At 47.4% G+C, this 21,059-nt stretch overlaps 1 protein-coding gene and 1 long non-coding RNA gene across 3 annotated transcripts in view; both read right to left on the bottom strand.

The window, feature by feature from the left end:
* The window catches only part of LOC113628285 (uncharacterized), a 59,639-nt gene extending 47,931 nt beyond the window's left edge, over positions 1 to 11,708 (bottom strand). The window contains exons 1-2 of the long non-coding RNA XR_003435966.1: positions 11,279 to 11,708; positions 9,470 to 10,335 (exon numbers count right to left, since the gene is read on the bottom strand). This is a non-coding gene — a long non-coding RNA (uncharacterized LOC113628285). The remainder of the gene's footprint in view (positions 1 to 9,469; positions 10,336 to 11,278) is intronic.
* A 2,828-nt stretch (positions 11,709 to 14,536) lies between these two features.
* CAMK1D (calcium/calmodulin dependent protein kinase ID) overlaps positions 14,537 to 21,059 on the bottom strand; it is a 410,742-nt gene continuing 404,219 nt past the window's right edge. For both annotated transcript variants that reach the window (XM_027121645.1, XM_027121644.1), the window contains exon 11: positions 14,537 to 20,409. In XM_027121645.1, the coding sequence (XP_026977446.1) occupies positions 20,385 to 20,409 (25 nt within the window). In that variant the 3' untranslated portion in view covers positions 14,537 to 20,384. The remainder of the gene's footprint in view (positions 20,410 to 21,059) is intronic.

The following is a 21,059-nucleotide window of genomic DNA, read 5'->3' as shown; positions in this document are numbered from 1 at the left end:
TGTACATTCCAATTCAACCCAATATCCCCACCTTCTCAATCAGAATTTCCTAAAGCATGAGATAGGCAATTTTGTTTGAAAATGTTGATTCTGATATGCACTCCCTGATGGAGAGGTGTGTTAAATGGGAATGCTGGTTTATGAGAACTGGGGACGAGGATAATGGAGCCTTCTTCCCCATCTTTCTAGTAACTTAATACATCCAACAAAGCGCCACACTGGACCCAATGAAAGAAGAGAAGAAAGAATCTCTGCCTTCGAGAAGCTTATGCTCTAGCAGGACAGCCGAGAACTCAAACGCGAGTCCCATGAACAAAAAGGTCACAACACGAAGCAGAAGTGGGCAACTCCTAAAGCTCTCCTGTTTCCTCTGGAGCATAATTAACCAGCACCCAAAGGGCCAGAGAATTTTCAGGTGTCAGCTTGGTAAGGTTACTAAGGCATAGTGCAGTCAGAATGTTGTGGATGAGCCATTCAGACATCAGAAGTGGGTGTCTTCAACCATAGCAGATTGAAAGGTTTCCCACTTTCACGGCCATAAGGGTGCACAAAGCTGGAGGAAGGATGCGCCCAGCAAAGGCAGCACTGGCCCTCTGGCCCCCGCCCTAGACCTTGCTACCATGTGATCCAGCAATCCCACTCCTGAGCATGTATCCAGAGAAAACCATACTTTGAAAATATATATGCACCCCACTGTTCATTGCAGCACTATTTACAATAGCCAAGACATGGAAGCAACGTAAATGTTCACTGACAGATAAATGGATAAAGAATATGTGAGATATATACATATATATATGTATATATATACACACACACAATGGAATATTACTCAGCCATAAAAAAGAATGAAATAATGACATTTGCAGCAACATGGATGGACCTAGAGATTATCATACTAAGTGAAGTAAGTTAGACAGAGAAAGGCAAATATCATATAATATGACTTATTTGTGGAATCTAATAAATGATACAAATGAACTTGTTTACAAAGCAGAAACGCTCACAGACTTAGAAAACAAACTTATGGTTACCAAAGGGGAAGAGTGGGCAGAAGGGATAAGTTAGGAGTTGGGATTAACATATACACACTTCTATATATAAAACAGGTAATCAACAAGGACTTACTGTATAGCACAGGGAATTCTATTCAGTACTCTGTAATAACCTATATGGGAAAAGAATCTGAAAAAGAATAGATAAATGTATATGTATAACTGAATCATTCTGCTGTACACCTGAAACTAACCAACATTGTAAATCAACTATACTCCAATATAAAATAACAATTTTTTAAAAAAAAGCCCTTGGTCTCTTCTTGATGCAGGAGACCTTGCTGGATGGCAGAGAGCTAGCAAGGTATGCATGCTCTCCTGCTAGAACAACTGAGCAACTGTGAAGTTCGTTTAGAGACCCTCAGAGAGTCGTCCACTCTTTCTGACCTCACAGCCATCCCAACTAACTCAGACCCTCTTTTCCTTAGGCAGTGGATGCTCACATTTGGGACGAGCAAGAAGTGAAGATGAGGTACATATATACAATGGAATATTACTCAGCCATAGAAAGGAACGAAATAATGCCATTTGCAGCGACATGGATGGACCTAGAGATGATCATACAGAGTGAAGTAAGTCAGAAAGAGAGAGACAAATATCGTATAATATTGCTTCTATGTGGAATCTAGAAAAATGGTACAGATAAACTTATTTGCAAAGCAGAAACAGAATCACAGACTCTAGAAAACAAACTTATGGTTACCAAGGGGGGAAGGCGGGATGGGACGAATTGGGAGATTGGGATTGACATATACACAGTACTATATATAAAATAGATAACTAATGAAAACCTACTGTATAGCACAGGGAACTCTACTCAATGCTCTGTGATGATCTAAATGGGAAGGGAACCTAAAAAAGAGTGGCTATATGTATAACTGATTCACTTTACTGTACAGCAGAAACTAATACAACACTGTAAAGCAACTATACTCCAATAAAGATGTTTAAAAAAAAAAGAAGAGCATTTCCTCTTTGCATGGAGTAGATGTATGCTTGCTCAAAATACTTTCCCTTGGAAAACCACTCATACCCCAGTCTATCGTAATGCTGATCAGTCCCTGTGATTTGGAGTGGGAATGACCACCCCTCTAGCCCCCGGGGTGGCCATGGAGAAACACACAGCAAACCCACTACTCAACTTTCCTGGCCACAGTGGTTCCAGGGTAGATGTGTGGCTCAAGCCACAAACATCAGCCTTGCCTGTTTCTACAGTGCTCAGGAGAGACCTTCTCTTGCACTGGGATCACAAGCTGTTAGGACTATGCGAGGCCAGAGCCCCCAAGGGCCTTATTTCCCTCTATTTAGGAAGACCTGGATGGAGAAAAGAAGAAGTACAAAGAGAGCTCCCTGGACACATCTAAGTACAGCCCCAACACATGCACTCTTCAGTTACCTAACCCATTAATTTAGTTTTTTGCTTGAATTAGTTTGAGTTGGGTTTTTGTCATCTGTAATAAAAAGAATTCCATTTATCCATTATATTCTTCCAATTTATAAAATAAAGATACAGGATGCCCACTTGAATTTGAACAATTTCTTAGTATAAGTATATCCCAGATATTGCATAGGGTATACTTACACTAAGAAAATTCAGTGTTTTCTGAAATTCAGATTTCACTGGGCGTACTGTATCTTATCTGATATATAACGTGTGTCAAAAGGGTTTTTAAATCCTTTACTCAAAAGGGAGGAGACTGGTCACCTGGTGGATTTACCCTTAAAGAACATGGAGAGAAAATAAGGAAGGTTTCCACAGAAGCATCCAGATTTAATCTTTCTTCTCCAAGTCACCCCTGCTTTGTACTAAGCAGATGAGGGCAGTTCCAGCGTCAGACTATTTAATCCTCATCAGATCCAGAAATGCTTCAGCTGGGCCAGTAAAGTCCCCTTTCCCCAATACTTGAATCATCTGAGGGAGCTTTAAACATTTCCACTGCAGAGGTCATACCCCAGACCAATTACATCAGAATCAGCAAGACTCGCACAGGCGATTTCAATGTACCGCCATGTCCGAGAACCACTGAGCCAGGTCCTTAAGAAATTCAACCAAACTGTAAGAGTTCAAACAAGAAATGAGGAAGTTCATCCTGAAATGTCCCCACCCTTCCAGCCCCCAGCGACCCCCAGGAATGAACAAATCACCGCAGGTGGGAATCAGCCAACGTGGTAGCCTGAAGGCTCGGACACCGTGGAGCCTTCATTCCAGGCTTGCCCACGCCGGGCCATGTGCCAGCAGGTGTTTGGGCCACAGGAAAGCAGATAGGTCGGCCCAGCCTTGCTCGCAATCAGCTCCAGAATAAACAAAGCGCCTGACATAGAGTTTCATGCCTCGCTCACTCAGTGCCTGTTCCCCGAGGGGGAGGGAGCGGAGGGGCAGGCAGGGTGGCGGGTGGAGGTGCCCTAGATGAGTATCCGTGATAAACCGACAACAGCCTCCCTTTCCTGCCCTCCCCGTGTGCAGACAAGCCACCCCTCACATCGAGATCCCCCAGAGGGCGTCCCCTGGGCTCCAGGTCCTAAGCCATGACTTTCTATTCCTGTACCTCATTCTCAGAGGAGCAGACCTACCTCAGAGCCTCAAAATCAACAAGGCACCCGGGGAGGGGGCTCCTCGCTCACCTCCGAATCTGCGCAGCCATTCTTCAGCTGCCAACCCAGTCTCTGCCCATCATACCCCTCCACCTTTGAGGGAACCCTGTCTATTAAGAGTTTTGTAGAGTGGTTTTAGGTTTACAGCAAAAATGAGGGGAACGTACAGAGATTTCCTATATGCTCCCTGCCCCCAGACGTGCCTCGTCTCCCCCAATATCGACATCCCCCGCCAGAGTGGAACAATTGTTACAACTTCTGGACCCGAAGCCCACAGTCTACATTGGGGTTCACTCTTGGTGTTGTACGTTCTACGGGTTTGGACAATATATAATGATATGTATCCATCATGATAGTATCATACAGAGTAGTTTCACTGCCCTAAAAATCCTCTGTGCTCCACCCTTTCATCCTTCCCTCCAGGCTAACCCCTGGCAAACACTGCTAAGCATGTCTATTATTGATTAGGTCCTCAGAGCTCCTGGCGTTCTCCTAGGCATCCTGAATGCATCAGATACACACAATTGGCCAACTGAAAGGAAACATCTGGAACTGTCTGATTAAATAGACTCGGAACATTGCGCCTTCCAGCTGTTATGAATACCGCTAGAGGGCCAGGCTCAGTGAAAATTGAATCCTGGGTAAACATCCATCCTAGTGGTGGGATGACCCTAAGACAACACGGAGGTGACACCAGATGAGGTCTAGAGCAGGCTAGTGACTTGTGTCCCCAGTGGCTCCAGGTGTGTTCTGGCCACTTCCCAGAAGCCATTGCTGCACTGACATGCTAGGCTGGGATGCTCAGTTCTGAACCAATACCTTTTCAAGTTTAAAAATCCCTCAGCCTGGGCGCAGAGGGAAGAGAAACAAAGGGGATAAGGCAGTAGAGGAAGGTTTTCAACTCTATTCCAGTTGGGCTTCAAGGTAAATATGGCAAAGCTCTACCTTCTGATGGCTCCCACGAGCCAGTATGACAGTGGTGCCTGATGAGAGAGTCCTAAGACGAGGCTCCTCCTGCCTGTCCTCTGCAAGCAGGGAAGCAGAGCTAGCGTCCGGGCAGTTTCTAAGGGGAGCCTGAGCCCACCAGGCTAATAAACGGCCAGAGGGAGCGCAGCGTGGCCAAAGGGAAAATGAACCGGCACAGCTGAGAGAGCCAGCGGCCAAACACGCGGGCTCCAGGTGGAAGGACCCAAGGTGAGCGGCGTGGCGGGACCGCGTTTATTCACCCAGACGTGTAACTGGCAGAGAGGCTGACCTGCTAGTTCCATTTACTAAAGCAGAAATTTGGCGATTCATGAACTCGTCCAATATTTATTTAGTGCTGACCGGTGTCCTGGGGATGAGAAGGTGAGCAAACTAGTCCTGACCTTTGCCCTCAATCATTCAGATCCACCCTCCACTATCGCCATTTGTAACACAATAGCCAGGGGTCGGTAAGGGGAAGCAAGAGGCTCCGGCAGCTCATCCTAAATGGGGAAATCAGCCTTGTAGCCTCCTAAGACGATTGACTGGAAAGTCAGCTCCAAGTGTGAATCTCTGAGCAGATGCCTTTAAGAGCATCACAAGCTAATTCACAGTTACTTTAGGAAACTTTTGAAGAAAACCCGTCTCATTTCCTCTTGGAAAAACAGGGTTGCACACATTTACCTGGGGGGTTGGGGCACTTGCTTTTGCTTCAGCAAAGTCTAACAGCTTCTCTTGCTGCTGAGGAGGGGAGACCCAGCCAGAAAGCGGATGAATCTTTTATCTCCTCTCTTTGAAAGACTACAGCAGTTTCTTGCCACTTCACAGTAGTGTGTGGGCCAGGGTGTTGCCTTAAAATCACAGAGGGTAGCTTCCTTCAGAAAAGGAGAGGCCGGGGAAGAGCCACAGTGGTCGCGACAGGAAGAAATGGCTGCCCCTGGGGCTCCTGGTCTTACCTTCGAGGTGTGGGTGATGGAACCAGTCCTGCCCAGCACGTGAGAGCTGGCTTATTCCCACTGGAGCTGCATCCCTGGTGCCTCAGGTCACAGGGGGACTTTCTACGAAGAGCTACCCTGGAAGGGTTTTGTGCAGACAGCTGGAGCAGAGACGTAGCCCCACTTCCTCTGTCTTTAGCGCCATCTTTGGCTGCTCAGCTGGTGCCTCTTCCCCTAAAGAGCATCCTGTCTCCTGCGGGGGATCCCTCCCGCCAGCAGGAGACGCTGCGGTGCCCACCTGCAGGGCTCTTCCTTGCTTGACCGCTGCATCCGCTCCTTGGAGGGGGATGAGAATTGGATTTAAAGAAGTTTGACCCAAAGGTGCCGCCTGATTGGGCTGGAAGTAATACTGGGGTGTGGTTAGTTGGTTGGGCAGTCAACCTCCTGATAATTAGTTACTACCTTAGTTAGTTACTACCTGTAGCTTCTGAGCTTTACATATAGCTCACCAATGCCGGCCTCTGTTGGATTCCACAGCTGTTGGCTGCTGCCAGCTAACTGAGAAAGGCTCAGGAAAGACTGGACTCCCCTGTTGAAGACCCATAGATGGTAGGGTCTCATTACTAAGGGTGTGGTCTTGGACCAGCAGCACCTGTGCCTCTTGGGAACTTGTTAGCAATTTAGAATCTCAGGGCCCATCCCAGGCCTATTGAATTGTAATTTGCACTTTAAGGGTATGCCCAGGTGTTTCATATGACCAGTTAACTTAGAGAACCCCTGCAGGAGGGGATGCCCTAGCATCTCGGACCAGGAATGGTTCTCTTTCAGTGCAAGCATTTTAGCTGTATCCCTCTCTACTGTACCTTGTTTTTTGCTCCACAAGGTCACAAGTGTCACTCAGCACACTGATTGGAACTAGGATAGGACTTATAATTTCACAATGCCTGCTTTACCACAAAGCCCTTTGGTTAGTGTAAGGTTTGTCACATGTAATAGGCTTGGATTTTTAAGACAATCACTAAGAGGTCTGGATGTTTATTCCCAAGTGCTTTTCCTCCCTCTAGGGGAGTGTTTTCATGGGGGCTTGGCTGTGGTCAAGGACTGCAGTTGCAAGGTTGCCTAATTCCTTGCCTGTCGACTGATGAGATATGTCTCCTACATGTATTTACTATTGCTCAACAGACATAGATGCCACTTGAAATAATAAAATACAAATCCAGTTTTTACAGCTTTGTTGAGGTATAATTGGTTTACAAAGAACCGCACCTATTTAGTGTGTACGGTTTGATGAGTTTGGACATATGCAAAACAACCATGATGCCATCACTACAATCAAGGCAATGGAGAGATCCAGTACCTCCCAGGGTTTCCTTATGACCTTTTGGTTTTGTTCGTTTTGGTTTTGGTTTGGTAAGAACACTTACTATGAGATCTACTCTCTTACCAAATTGTGACATGCACAAGATTTTATTGTAAACTATAGGCATGATGTGCATGGCAGATCTCTAGACAGAATATATTCATCCAGCATAACTGAAACTTTGTACACACTGAATAACAACTCTCCACTTCCCAGACTTCCAAGCCCCTGGAAACCACTGCTGTAGTCTCTTCTATGATTTTGACTATTTTAGATACCCTATACAAGTAGAATCAAACAGTATTTTTCCTTCTGAGACGGGCTTATTTCACTTAACATAATGTCCTTCTGGTTCATCCATGTTGTCACAAATGGCATGACTTCCTTCTTTTCTAAGGCTGAATAATATTCCATTGAATGTAATACCACTTTTTTTTTTTTTTTTTTTTTGCAAATTCATTTTTAAAAGCTATTTGCACTATCTTTTCTTAGTCAATTCTACTTGCTGGTGTGCTGAGGTTCATGAAACTGGGCCACATTGTTTGGGGACCATTGCTCTAGTGGTCTGAAGCCCCAAGCTCCCTGGAGTGTCTTAATCAAAAGAAAGACATCAGTACCTATTTCCTTTCAGCTGTGAGTTTTCAAAAAATTTAAGTTTTTTTTAAGAGTTAAATATAAACATTGACCTATTGTTCTACCGAAAAATAGGGTCTTTGGGGGAACTGTTCGTACCTGGATTATGGTTATATATTTGTGTAACATGATTTAGTGGGGTACAGGGTCTTTGGCAGGAAGGGTAACAAATCTGACGCCATGTTGGATCTGTTTCTTTCACTTTAATCTCTGTATTCTATTGCTTTTGCTACAAGGTCATCACTAAAGGGATGTTGCCTTTAGCTTAAAGTATACACAATGGCCCATCTCCAGGAACCCCGCCTCCCATGCCTGAGCTTAACTAAAATACCTTTGTTCAGCTTCCAGGAAACATACTGACCTGGCCCACCTGCCGGTGACTGAAGGAAAGAAGAAATTAACACTTCCCCTCCAGTGCATGGCCGAAACCAGGAAATAGCTGCAACAACTTAAGGCCTTTTTAACTTTACCTCCCCACCTCCCCACTTTGCTCTATAAAAGAAACTAGCATCCAAACCCAGGCGAGACGGTTCTTTGGGACACTAGTCCACCATCTTGGTCTGCTGGCTTTTGAAATAAAGTCGCTGTTCCTTGCCCCCACAACTTGTCTCTCAGTTTATTGGCCTGTCATGTGGCGAGCAGCACAAGCTTGGGCTCAGTAACATGGTAACACCACCTTCAGTCTTGTAAGTTTCCAATTTAGATTTGCTCAAGTCCTCAATTACAAGCCCTCCAACAATAGATGTCTTCCATTTAGATCTACATATTTTTGCATTGCAACTTTTTCAGTTACAACAGGTCTTAGAGACCAAGAATTTAGACAAACTAGACTTGGAATTGGACTTTCAAATTGCTGTATTACAAAAACAAAAAACCTACTAAATTACATTAATGTGACAAAGATAATGTGTTCGGCTGACAAGAGTTTGTCTTGATCTTGTTCTTTTAATTTTCTTCCCCTGTGTATATTTTATATGTTCATCTGTAGGTATAATATTACATGCCTATAATTTCCAAATATATATTCATATATTAGGAATGCTTGCATGCTCAAAAACATTTATCCAAAGGGTACAGAATCAAAACTGTTTGGAGATCAGTGAACTGGATTAATGATCTCTTGCTGTCTTTTGTCAACAGATGGATCAGAAAAGTCCTTTTATCGCCGTTCTTTAAAGCCAGAATCATGCTGCCACATTCTCTAGGCCTGAGTCGCCCTCGTTAACATTCATGTTTGAGCTTGTTCATTTAACACCAGACTTGGAAAGAACTGACGGGAAGTGTGGGTTTCAAAACCATTGTAACAATTCTAACTCAGCTCTTTCTTGCCTCTGGGCTGGGCTCCAAAGCTAGAAGAGCCCGAAATTCACAGATGCAACTGAGACTCTTTCCCATGTTTCTCAGGAAGCAAACAGGGTAAGCTGGACATGGCAACACCCTTTTCTAGGCAAAGAGCAAAACCCAAAGAGAGGCCTTGGCCCCCAGCACAATTATAACACGGGGATTCAGTGATGTATGGGTGTCAGAGGGTTCTAGAGCTGGAAGCTACCTTGGGCACCCATCATGGTGTAAGTGAAGACAGAAGGCAAAGGTCAGAATGATTCACCCAAGATTACACAGGTCGTTAAGAGGCACATCCAGGACCATGACCAAGCCTCTGGATTCCATCTGGGCTCTCGGACTCTAATATCCCCTCAGGGTTGATGTGGGATGGGGGGATGCCAGGAGGAACATGGAGAATTGTTGCCCTCTGATGAGACACGGCCAGATAATGTCTGGCATTCGGAGATCTCAGTCAGTGTTTTAACAGCCATCTCCCAGGCACGTGGCTCAGCACACCTGTGTGGGGTCCATCGTGAGAGGACCGTGGGGGGCTCCCACTGGGAAAGGTCCCTCTGCACAGCCCTGCCCCTGGAGAGGAGAAAGCTTACCTGCTGCTTCTTCAACACTGGATGATGGACTCACAGCTCCAGCTCTTCTGACCATGCCTCCACCTCCAACACACACGGAGCGGCGGAGGAGAAATGAGAGTGGGGGGGGGGGATGGAACTTTGAGGAGGGCAGAGGTCTGCGGTGTGTCACTCACGGCTGTATCCTCAGTGCTAGGACGTGCCTGGCACACAGGAGGCACTCGGGAAATTTTTGTTGAGTGAAAAAGGCCTCACCCGAGAGGGTGGGACAGGACAAGTGAGAGGACTGAGTTTTCAGCCCTGACCATGCTGGGCTTGTGGGTGGCCACAGAGGTGAGAGCTGGGAGTCCAGCCTGGAGACTAGGTCAGGAAGGACCCAAGAGACATCCCAGTCAGCCTCCTTCTCTTACACTTTGACCTGGTCGTGTTATACTGCCTGCCAGCCCAGGAGACCCCTCAGGCCCAACTGTGCCCCTTACACAACTCACGTCCTCCCTCTAAGTCTCAGTTCTCTCGTGTACGAGGCAGAGATCAGGACCATTCCCACTCCCCTCACAGGCTATTGTGAGGACTGAATGGTAATTCACTGTCAAGTGCTTCAGTCACCGTGAACCCCTCTGCACATGCGCGTTGGCGTTAGAGAGAAGGGACCACTGGTGGATTTTGCCCCAGAGCACGTTCCTGCTTATCTTCAGGTGAAGCGGAGCCACTTGAACTGGTCCAGAGGAAGAGCCCTTTCCAGCAAGTCTCTGTGCCCAGGTTTAACCTCAGTCATGAGGACCAGCCGCTGTGGGCATGGCTTCATTTCCCACCTCCACATGAAGCATCAGAACTCCTGAGCTCTTTAAGAAGGACCACGTTGACACCGACTGGTAGATGGGGTGCACCTGTGGATTTGAGGCATTTGGCCAAAGCTTACTTGTTTTCTCTGAAGAGTTAAAAACGTCTCCTCAGGACACAGGAAATGCTGTGTCTTGAGGCTTGCAGCTTTCCCAGGGCAGTTTGCTAATGCTTTGGTATTTTGTGCTACATTCTTACAGCAAATAAGAGATTTTAAAGACACGCATGTCATTTTGAGAACATCTTGGTTCTTTCCAGCATCCAGGGGCTCTCTCCCCACACTGCCTCTCCCTCAGCATGTGGACTTGGGTCATGAATCACAGTCTAGCCTCACCCTCTCTCTCCGGTCAGCAAGGGTGGCTGAGTGGTCCCGAGTGTGCTGACAGAGGGACAATGCTGTGGGGTGCCCCCTGCGGTCCCCACGTCCCGGTAGTCACGGCCACGGGTAGTCCTCACTTCTAATGAATAGAATACGGCAGGAGCAGTGGGGCACCATTTCCAAGATTAGGTTACAAACAGATTGTGGTTTCCATGCTGGGTACTTCCGTGTTGTCTCCCTGCCTGTCTCTCCCTCTAGCACCACTCACATTGTCAGCAGTCCTAGAAGAGGCCCACCTGTATGGCCAGGAATAAAGCCTTCAGTCCATGAGCGCACCTTTTCCCCAGCGATCCTGGTGCAGTTGGCCTGGACATCAGCATTTCTGAAATGTTCCCCAGGTGATTCGAATGTGCAGGCAGGCGTGGCAGAAGCTGCTTAGGGTCCCTGTCCAGGGATCCGCGGCAGTGGCACCGCCTGGGAGCTTGTTAGAAACACAGCAGCTCTGGCCTCACCACGGACCTGCTGACTCAGAATCTGCATTTTAGCAAGATCCCCGGGAGAAGGAGTGAGAAGCCCTGGGATGCAGCTATTGGAGCAGTGGCAGCCTGGGGACTGTTTGCCGGGAGCACAGCTGAGGGAGCAGGGCTCCCCTTTAGGGCAGTCTGATTTACCTGAGCCAGAAGTGATGCGAAGTCCTCCCCAGTCACGGTGCCCTTGAGACATTCCTTCTCTGTAGGGATTACCATCCAGATACGAGACAATTTGTTTAAAAGACTCACCCCGGAGTAAGCTTTCTCTCCTCCCCCAGGGGTGCCCTGTGACAAGCACCTTGTGCTAGGTGGGTACAAAAGCCAGCTGCTTTCCACGTTCTTGCTGGGGAACCGCTGGCCCTCGTTAGAGGGGTCGGTCAGGACGCTCTTCTGCATGATTACAGCCAGGTTGGCTGGTGGCGCAGCATCCCGTGTGTTTTTCTCCACGAGCTGATGTAAAACAGCCTGACTCAGCAAGGCCCACAGAAATGAATCCTGATGCCCTCAAGACAAATATCGTGCTGAAGCTAAAACAATGTTATAGGGAGGGGGAAGAAGTGGCCTGAGATGCAGGAAAGAGAAAAAGGGTTCATAAGTTGACCAAGAACTGCGTTTTTCTGGCCCACTGAGTCTTTCTGGACAGCGTCCGTGCTTGCTGGTGGAAACATATTAGGAAGATGAGCTCATGATAAACACAGTTCCTCCCGGGAGAGGCTGGAAGAGAACCAGAGATCTGAGACACTGTCTTGAAAATAAATCAGAGGTTTTGAAGGCGATCTGGAGAAGAGTAGATGACAAGGAAGCCTGCGTGTCAGGGATGAAACTCCGTGTGTATGAACAGAACTTTCCAGAGATATTAATCAGAGAAAGAGAAGAGACTAATCTAAAACAAAACACAAAACAAAAACCTGGCAGTGTTAGGACTACTGTCTGCATCTCTGATTCCAGATCAAATCCAGCTTCTGTGCCATTCCTCCTGAGACATGGAATAACAGAACAGCAGAAAACACATGGGCTGATAACACAGTAATGTCTGGGTTCTCTCTGCCGTTCCTCATTTATTGAACTATGTGTAATAGGCTAGGCCGAGCTGCTAAGAGAAATTTCTCTTGGAGATGTAGAATGGAGCTTAGGAATAGTGATGTCCCAGAATGTTAACTGATTTGATTGTGTCATTCAACTCAGTAATGATCAGGGGCCCCCAGTTACTTACTAAGTAAATGAAATCCAGATGGTGTAGTTTGGAATTCATAAAATTCCAAACTACATAAAATTACGAGAGGTAATACAGTGGGATGACCTTTGGTGTTGGTCCAGCTGAGTTTGAAACTCTGCTGCCAGTGGGTAAATCACTGAATCTTTCTGAACCCATTTAGGCAATAAGGGCACCTTCCTTGTTGAGCTAATGGTTAAATGAAACATTGAATGGAATTCACTTAGCACAGTACCTAGAACACAGCAAACGGCTAATCCATGACGTGATTGGTAGCAGTAGTTATCGTTGCTGACAATAATAAGGCTATGGTTCTTTTCTGGGTGGACAGTTATCTATGCAGGAAGGCTTTTGTTTAATTCTTGGCTCCCTGAATGTGTTACGGCCAGTGATAGATAATCCCAAGAGAATGTGTCAGACCAAAATTTATCTGAAAAATATAAGAAATGTGGGGTGAATTTCAATGCCTGTTGAACTTTGTTTGAGCCCCAGGGAGGTTCGGTGAATGTCTGAAGGATAGAGGTGCTGGCCTGGTCACTGTGACTGGAGCTCAGTCAAAAGTTTAGGTTTGACCTTAACATTTCAACTCTAAGGCCCTGATAAATCCCAGCTTTCTATTAGGAGCAGTTTTACACTTCTGTGCATCTGCTTTGGCTACATTTTTGGCCACAGTGGGGGAGACCTCTCTTTAATGACTCCTCACAAATAGTTTTCAGAAGTGGTTAGCTTACTAAAGTTCTTTTGTTCCGTAAAGTCTGCATTAAGTGTCACCTATGCACCCACTGAATGATCCCTTTGTTATGATATACTTCCTAACTAGGGTCTGGGTTGAGAGAAGCCTTGTCAGCTAAGAAAGGACTAGTCATCAGGTATCAGGTATTTCTTTGGGGCTCACTTATTTCCACTAAGGCCCATGCTGTTTTCACTTGATATCGGCTGTGTGGGATAGCGTTAATTCTACATTTCTACAACCCACGTCCGATTCATTTTTTCCCCTCTACACAACAACTTACTATTTGGATTGGAGGAATTGTCTGGTGATCAGATCCAAACCCCACAATATATTTGATGAGCTATGAGCTGTAAGCACCCCCAACCAAAAACAAAAAGACACTATTCACTCTTCTGATTGAAACAGACAGGACCCTATGGTCCTTGTCCCCCACGTCCTCTGCCTGCATTTTGTTTGTAGAAAAACTTTAGCCAAAAAATAAGTTTAATCAGAGAAGTGAGAAAATGCAGAAACAAAGGAAAACAATCAAAGGAGACCAAATAATAATAGTTTAATCATTAAGCAAAATCAAGGACCTTTGGTTCCTCCTCAAGGGCTATATTCTGAGCCATATCCTGTGAGCTGTCTTGTAGATACTGAAAACCCCACCAGGTGGAAGAAGTTAACTACACGATGACCAGACTGTAGCCATGACCTAAGCTGCCACAAGAACTGGCCTCAAGAAATGGGAACAAACTGACCTTGGAACTGAAGACTAACTGTACCTAAAACAATCAAGATGATGCTGGTCAGACCACCGATGACCAATGTCAAGATGACGGTCAGAGCTGACTGTGCTGTTTCTACACGTAGCCCTCTCCCTCTGCCTAAGCTCTTGCCCCCCGATTGTCTGGGGTGGGGAGGTGTGGGAGTCGGGCTTTGGACAGGCGTCCCCTCCCCCTGCAACCTGGGTGCCAGCACCCAAAATGAAGCAAACTGTCCTTGCCACCAACCTTGCCTCTTTATTGGCTTTTGAGCGATGAGCAGCTGGACCCCACTTTTGGTAACGTGATCAGCAAAGAATCTTCCTTTGGGCATCGAGAATTCCAAGTGCTACTCAGAGACGTTTTCCTGGAAATCAGTGTTGGCTTTTCCTCCAAACAACTCAAGAATATCTCGTTAACATGATCCGGGTTTCTGAGTCTGCCTCTAGCCACCTTCTGCAGTGGCAAGGAAAAGGGCGGGGAGCCTGAGCGCCCACCACAAACCTCAATGCCACAATGTGCACGCCCTGCCCCCATCCCTGGCATCCCTGCCCATCGGGCTGGTGATAAAGTATTTAGGGGACTTTATGAGTTTCCAGGGGCTCAATTCAAACTCCTTCCTTCAAACCCAAACTTCAGAGAGAGGAGGAAAGAGCGAGCTGTTGAAACACCCCAGTCTTGCTTCTCATGGAGGAAACAAACCACATACATCTGAAGATGATTAATTGTCTTTATTGGAGGAAAACAAGAAGTCATCAATCTCATTGTCATTATGATAGAAATCTTGATATGTGTACATGATTGTCAAGGCAGAGAATCATTTGCTACACAGGCCCGTTAACAATTTTGCAGTGCCGCAAACCTACGTGGGGTAAATTTCTTGCAGAGTTTATTACATGCATGGAATAAATGCACAGTTTCCCTTCTTTTGGACAAGCATGGTTTTATGTAAAAATCAAACCAATTGCAAGCCTGGTAATACTAGACACAGGGACATTCCTGGGTTCGACGTCATAAGCTTTTGGAAAACGTGCTCACTGTTGGGAGAGCTGCAAGAAGGACTATGACATTATGTGTGGTGACCAGAGCCAATTTAGAAATTGTTCCAAATTCTATGCTGGACAGAATGTACCTTTCATGTCTTCCAACCTGATCGTGGGGCTAAGAGAAATGTCCTCTGAAACATGCCGCCTGTCTTGCAAAACAAAGATGCTGCAAGGTTGCAGCATTTTTGTCGCTGTCAAAATGTTTTTGTTTTTGTAAAATGTCCAAACCGCTGCCAGTCCTGCCCCAGCGCTCCTCTTCCCTCAAGTGCAAGGCTACCGTGAGGGCCCAGGAACCTCAGTCTGTCCAGATGAAGGTTTTCCTTTGAGAAGTAATTTATCTAGTGTTTGGGGCTTTTGAGTCCCTGGTCATACCTTATCCCTATGACTAAAGCCTCAAACACTCCTTTCATTTTCTTTTTTCCTGTCCATAAGAAAAAATCACCTTGAAGTAAACTAAGTTGGTAAATCATCAGAAGACATAATCATCGTATGAGAAGTTTTCTGGAGACCAAAAGATTCAAAATGGATGTGGCGAATGCAGAAGCGGCATTGGTACAAAGGGGGAAATGCAATAGTTAGTCCCTTTGGTGTAGAGAGATTCAGACACCGAGAAGCCATTCCACACTTTGTCCACGAAACCAGACCTGGCAGCCACATGCTGTGGGGCTGGCCGCCAAATGCACAGCCTTTGGATTTCCAGAAGCAGAGACCCCCGGAGTCACAAGCCCAGCTGCTCCTGCTGCAGGTGGCAGGGAAGGCGGGAAGGGCTGATGTTCCTTGCTGTCTGATTCGGCGCAGAGCAGGAGGCGGGCCAGGCCGTGGCCAGCACGCAGGGCGCACTTCACAGTGGGGCTGGGCTCCTGTGCCCATGCTCAGGCTGCAGATCACGATGCACTGGGACCATGACGAAGGGTGGGGCTGAAGGGGGCTTGGGCCTCTATCTTCCTCTTTCTCCTCCCTGCCTGCTGTCCAGTGTAGAGGTTTCCAAGCTATCTCATCTGCAGACTAGTTTTCTTGGCATCTCTGTGAATTAAGTCCCCCTTTTAGAAATCTGCCCAATTTACCTTTCCTATCACAACATTTTCAATTCTGAAAACCAAAGGACTGGAACACTCTTTGGCCAATGTCAGGTACACCCGAAGCCCCAACCTACGGGCCAGCCCCCTGCCCCCCGCAAAGAGTTGTGGGTTACATACAGGTATATACATTTTTCTTTAAACAAACTGAACAGTGTTTGGTCTGGAATGTGTTTAAGGAAAAGGCCGACTCTGCAGAGTGTGAGTGGACAGAACGGGAAGCAGTATTGTTTCAGAAGAACATGCAAAGGTTTCGTGCATCGGTTGAATCGGAGGACTTTCATTCCTTTTGCCAGAAGTGACTGTGCAACCCTGGGAAAGAGTACATCTTATTTCTGTTTATGGAAATGGGAGGAGCTGCCCTTTGCTGCACTCTGCTGTTCCTTCTCACATCCAGAGGAAACCCAGCAGTGAGCTTGTGGAAATCATATGAAGTCGAGAAGTCATGAGTGTTGCAGGCAAAGCACAGAGGCCATACCCGCCTTCTCCTGCCCTCAGCCCTGGAGTGATGGTTCCAGGGTGGCTTCTCCAGGGTGAAGAATCAACACAAGCCCAGGCTCTGGGTGGGCCAGGGGGCCACGGTGGCCAAAGCCTTAAAATACAGAGTTATCTCCCCTGGGATACGGTCTTTTCTTTCTGTTTAAAATTGCTCACAAAATGTCAAACCCCAGGGCGTTCATCAGATTAAGCTGTCATTCCTCCAGAGAGAGGGTCAATCCCCCTTTTCAGGAGGGGTCACTTGGGTTCCCTCCCTTTGTCCCTGGTGTTTTTGGCCTTCGTTCTAAAGGGGGGAGGTCCTCCTCTCCCGATCACAATTCACCCAGGATCTGCTGGACGCCAAGGGAGACAAATGAACAGGATGAGGTTAGTGACGGGCAGGTAAACTGAGTCTGGGGCGCCAAATGCCAAATGCCTTTCTTCACCGGCTCATGCTCCCTAAGTGCCAGAGCCTTGCCTGGTTAACCCCAAGCCTGACTGCCCAGTTCCCTGGACGCTATGCTAAGAGCTGGCTGGAGAGCTGGGACCTTCTCAAAGGTCTGTTGGGGCCACATGCGGGTGCACGCTCTCTGTTTCAGACAAATGCTAGCCTCCCTGATGGCCTCACGGATGAGATGAAGACCAGGGAAGTGAACGGGGATAGACAGGCAGCTGAGTGCAAGACCATTTGAGGACACTCTTTCAAATGACAGAAACAATCCACTTGCTGTGAGGAGGTGAAGAGACCAAGCTGGGGGGCGGGGAGGTTGGAAGGCAGACTGTGCTGAAGTCCATGGTCCACCATTAGCCTCAGCTGCACACAGTGGCCTCCAGGGGGTGTGTAAGCTGGGGGCCCATATGAAATGCTCAGCTTCCTCGGTGGAATTTGACATCAGTGAGGGTCCTAGGACTTTGCCACTCCACTTGGCAGGTGTTACCAAAAGGCACATTCTGAGCTCTCTTCCCATGTTGTCATAAAGTGTAAATAATACTAAATACGGTTGAAAGAGAACCTCCATTCTTTTACCACGAAGGCTCTCTCAACAGAGCGTAAGTTCTACATGGGAGTTATCAGTATTTTCTCCTCCTCCTAAAACAATGGGAATACACGCATCCAGACAGTAGAGACTCACTTGATGTCAAGCTCAACAGGGTCTACTTCTGGGCTGAAACAGTCACCATCTCCTGACGTGTTACAGGCCAACCATGGCCAAGAGCAGACCCCCAACTGCAAAAAGGGGGTCCGGCCCATCTCTCAGCTCTTCTGCACTTTCCAGGTAAGACATACTTTCAAACTAATTGCATAGAACATGCACCCCACACATCAGCTCCAGAAAATAATTTATCATCAATAAATTTGGCTTCAGATGTTGCTTTCCAAGTGCAAATGACCGCACATAGCACACAGTACGAGGAGCTGATAACTATTCAGGCACACGTTCGAAGTATCAAAGTCAGGCAAATCATCACCCCTCCTCCAAAACATCTAGTTCCTTGTTTTCTTTTTTTTTGTTTTTGTTTTTTTTGGCCACGCCATGAGGCACGTGGGATCTTAGTTCCCCGACCAGGGATCGAACCCATGCCCCCTGCATTGGAAGCACAGAGTCTTTACCACTGGACAGCCAGGGAAGTCCCTAGTTCCTTGTTTCCTTATACTGTCTAAACTTGAATCTTCCATTACACTTGTTGGTAAGCAACATTCTAATAAACCCCTGGGAGAGATGCCTCAGTTTTCTGTTATTGTTTATAATATTCTTGCTACTGTCCTCCAACTCAGGTACCACTTGCTTCTTAACCGGGTCTACTGTCGTTTTATAGACATTTCCAGGCTTTTTACAAATTTTGAAAAGTAATAGCTTGATTTTCACTCTGGACGCTGGTGTGGCAGACACCAAGCGGGAATCCTGTCAAGGGGCTGAGTGCCTAGGACACGGTGGACACGGGGTAGACCAGATGCCTGTCTTTCCGGCTGCTCTCCTGCACACCTGCACTGCCCTCCTACAGGAGGCAGAATGGAGTGCTGAGCCTCATAACACTGTGTGTGTGATGGGGGGCATTACTGAACATTCGGCCTGGACCTAGGCCAAGGTGCAGAAGTGACGAAGATGGCATGGCCTACAGGATCCACTGTGTCTGGTCAACTGTGGGAGAAGGGCGTGAGGACAACAACCAGGAAAGTCACTGGACCATCAGGCAGGTGAACAGGGACCCCCTGCGGGCTCGAGGCTGACTGTGCGACGCAGACTCAAGGTATCACATGGCGCAAGGGCCGGGGGGGGGGGGGTCTTCTGCAAAGTGGACGTTTGGAGCCACCTGCTCGCCTCTTCCAGACAGCATCCTCGAGGCCTCCTGGAGAAGCGCTTTTCCCTGGGTTTCATGCTGTGCTCACTCTATCCTGCACACCAGTCCACCACGTGGGTGGACAATGTGGCCCAGTGGTCCCCGGACGTTGCTGCTTTGAAAGTCCTACATCCCAGGAAATCCTTCAGTCCTGGGCAAACTGGGACCTTTGGTGACCCCCACCATCACAGGTCTTTGGTTTGGGGATTCCCTTGGTCAGAAGGATGGCGTTCAGCGCTGGCTGGGCCTGGCTGGGGTGGTCTCTGGCTGTCACTGCAGTGGCCACTGTCCTGCTTGCCGGGTCTCCGGCCATCACTGCAGTGGCCACTGTCCTGCTCTCCTTAACCAACCCAGATAAATGGAGTCTTTTCCAAGGCCATTTCCCTCTCCTCCCTTCTGGATCAGCCTCTAAGAACAGCGTAAACATTTGCAGAAACAACTGGTGTAAGCTGGAGGCCATTTTCAGTTGTAAGATTAGAAATGCATTTTTAAAAAACAGAGAGATTAATTTTAAAACTGCATAGCTGAGAGCAGGGCTTCCACGTTGTCACTCCCCTTGTGAGAAACGAGAGCTGTGTGGGAAATTCACTCCAAACAAAATGGCATTGTGCTCCTTCGGCCAGGGAGGCTCTTAGATCTTTGCTGGGGGAGCGGGGGCCCTCTCCTTCACAGCAAGTCTATCCTTTCGTCTTGGGAGAGCAGGCTTCTTCATTTCTGACCACTGATGGCAAGAGGGCCCTGGGTCTCCAGCTGGAGAGGGCTTTGCTGCAGGAGCTGCCGGGCAAGGTTTTCTGCAGGTTCCCTCCCACGGTGCCCGCACCCCCGGGGAGAAGACAGGCTGCAGAAGGGCTGAGTTGTCTTCTCAGAAAACTGCCCCTCCGAGGAAGAAGGGGGAGAGAAGGAGAAGGAACTGAAGTAAAGTACACTCTTCACCTCGGAAACTGATTCTTGATCGATCCTCTTATTAGAATTTTAAAAAGTACTTTTAAATCCCCTTCGGAAGAAAAAAAAAATCTCTTAAAGGTTAACATAAAATTCTACTACTGACAAGCAAAAGGTACAGGGCACAGAAGTAAGAAGTATAGCTCAAAAGGACATATTTCTTAAAAGGAAAAAAAAAACCCCTAATGCACAATATTTACCGATACTTAAATAATCCAGTTGAAACCTTTTTTTGTTATGAATGAAAAAATACAACATAGACGGTTACCTCTACTGAGAAGATCGGAAACGACAGGGCTGAGGGAGAGGAACTGAGAAAGTCCATTCTGTTAGGGCTTTGCAGACTCGTATGTACAGCACCAGATCCTATCAAATCTGCTCCCTTGAGCCAGTACACTTTGTGAGAAATGAACACTTCAGAATTGCAGTATAAAATATGGCCGTAAAAAACTTCTGTCTTCCAGTCCTGTGCAGGGAGGTGCACCGTGCAAGGTGGGATGGCTCTGGAGTGGCTGGTGGCGCTGGTGGCCCCTGGGGGCCCCCTTCCCTGGCCTCACCCCCTGGGCCCCACCTGTAGGGCCGGTCACTTGCTTCCAGAGTGCACTGTCGTCACAGTGGTGGGCCTCGGTCTCCGATCCGCTCCCATTCCTGAGACCCCTGATGAAGAGGACATGAAACTACAGAGCGTGGAGGGTGCCAGACCTGCAGGGGGATAGCAGACACAAGAAGTTCAAAGCTTCAGAAGGATCTACTCACTCCCTCTTCCCGCTGCAAGGGTTTGTCGCGGGGGACAAACTTTTATGCACTTGACTCCAAATTTTTCCCTATCCACGGGAAAACATTTGCAATGTATCCAAATTCTTCTTAGACCCAGGTCTTCCCTCCTTGTTTCATTATAATAATGATAACTGCTTTGTATTTGGATACAACATGGTTTAGCCACCATAGTATGATGGGTTCCATTTACTGAGCACTTACTACATACTAGGCATTGGGCTAGGTACTGAATATATACCGTCCTCATAAGAACTGTTTATTTCTTACAATGGCGGTGAGAAGCAGGGATTTTAAGAGTGAATAAAGAATGTGATACCCCCTTCTGACCCCAGCTTGGTGTGTGGTCTGGACCCTTGGCTAAGAAGCATTTGTGACATAGGGCACATTGAAACGGGGCTGCTGATTGAGTCCTCTGTGAACTCGGCAGCCCCCTGGCCTAGAAAAATTCTTCACGGGCTGCACCTCCAATGCTCCCCAAGCAAATGTGTTGGCATCCGAATGTTCTCACGCGGGATTATCTTCCTAGCTGCGGCAGTACACCCCTCACCCCCGTCACTGTGAACTCCGTGGGCTCG

Source organism: Aethalodelphis obliquidens, unplaced genomic scaffold (genome assembly GCF_003676395.1).
Source record: "Aethalodelphis obliquidens isolate GAN/ISIS:26980383/991018 unplaced genomic scaffold, ASM367639v1 scaffold23, whole genome shotgun sequence".
In the NCBI taxonomy this organism is placed as follows: domain Eukaryota; kingdom Metazoa; phylum Chordata; class Mammalia; order Artiodactyla; family Delphinidae; genus Aethalodelphis; species Aethalodelphis obliquidens.
Note: the sequence above shows the minus strand (reverse complement) of the source record. Positions and strands in the feature narration are given on the sequence as shown.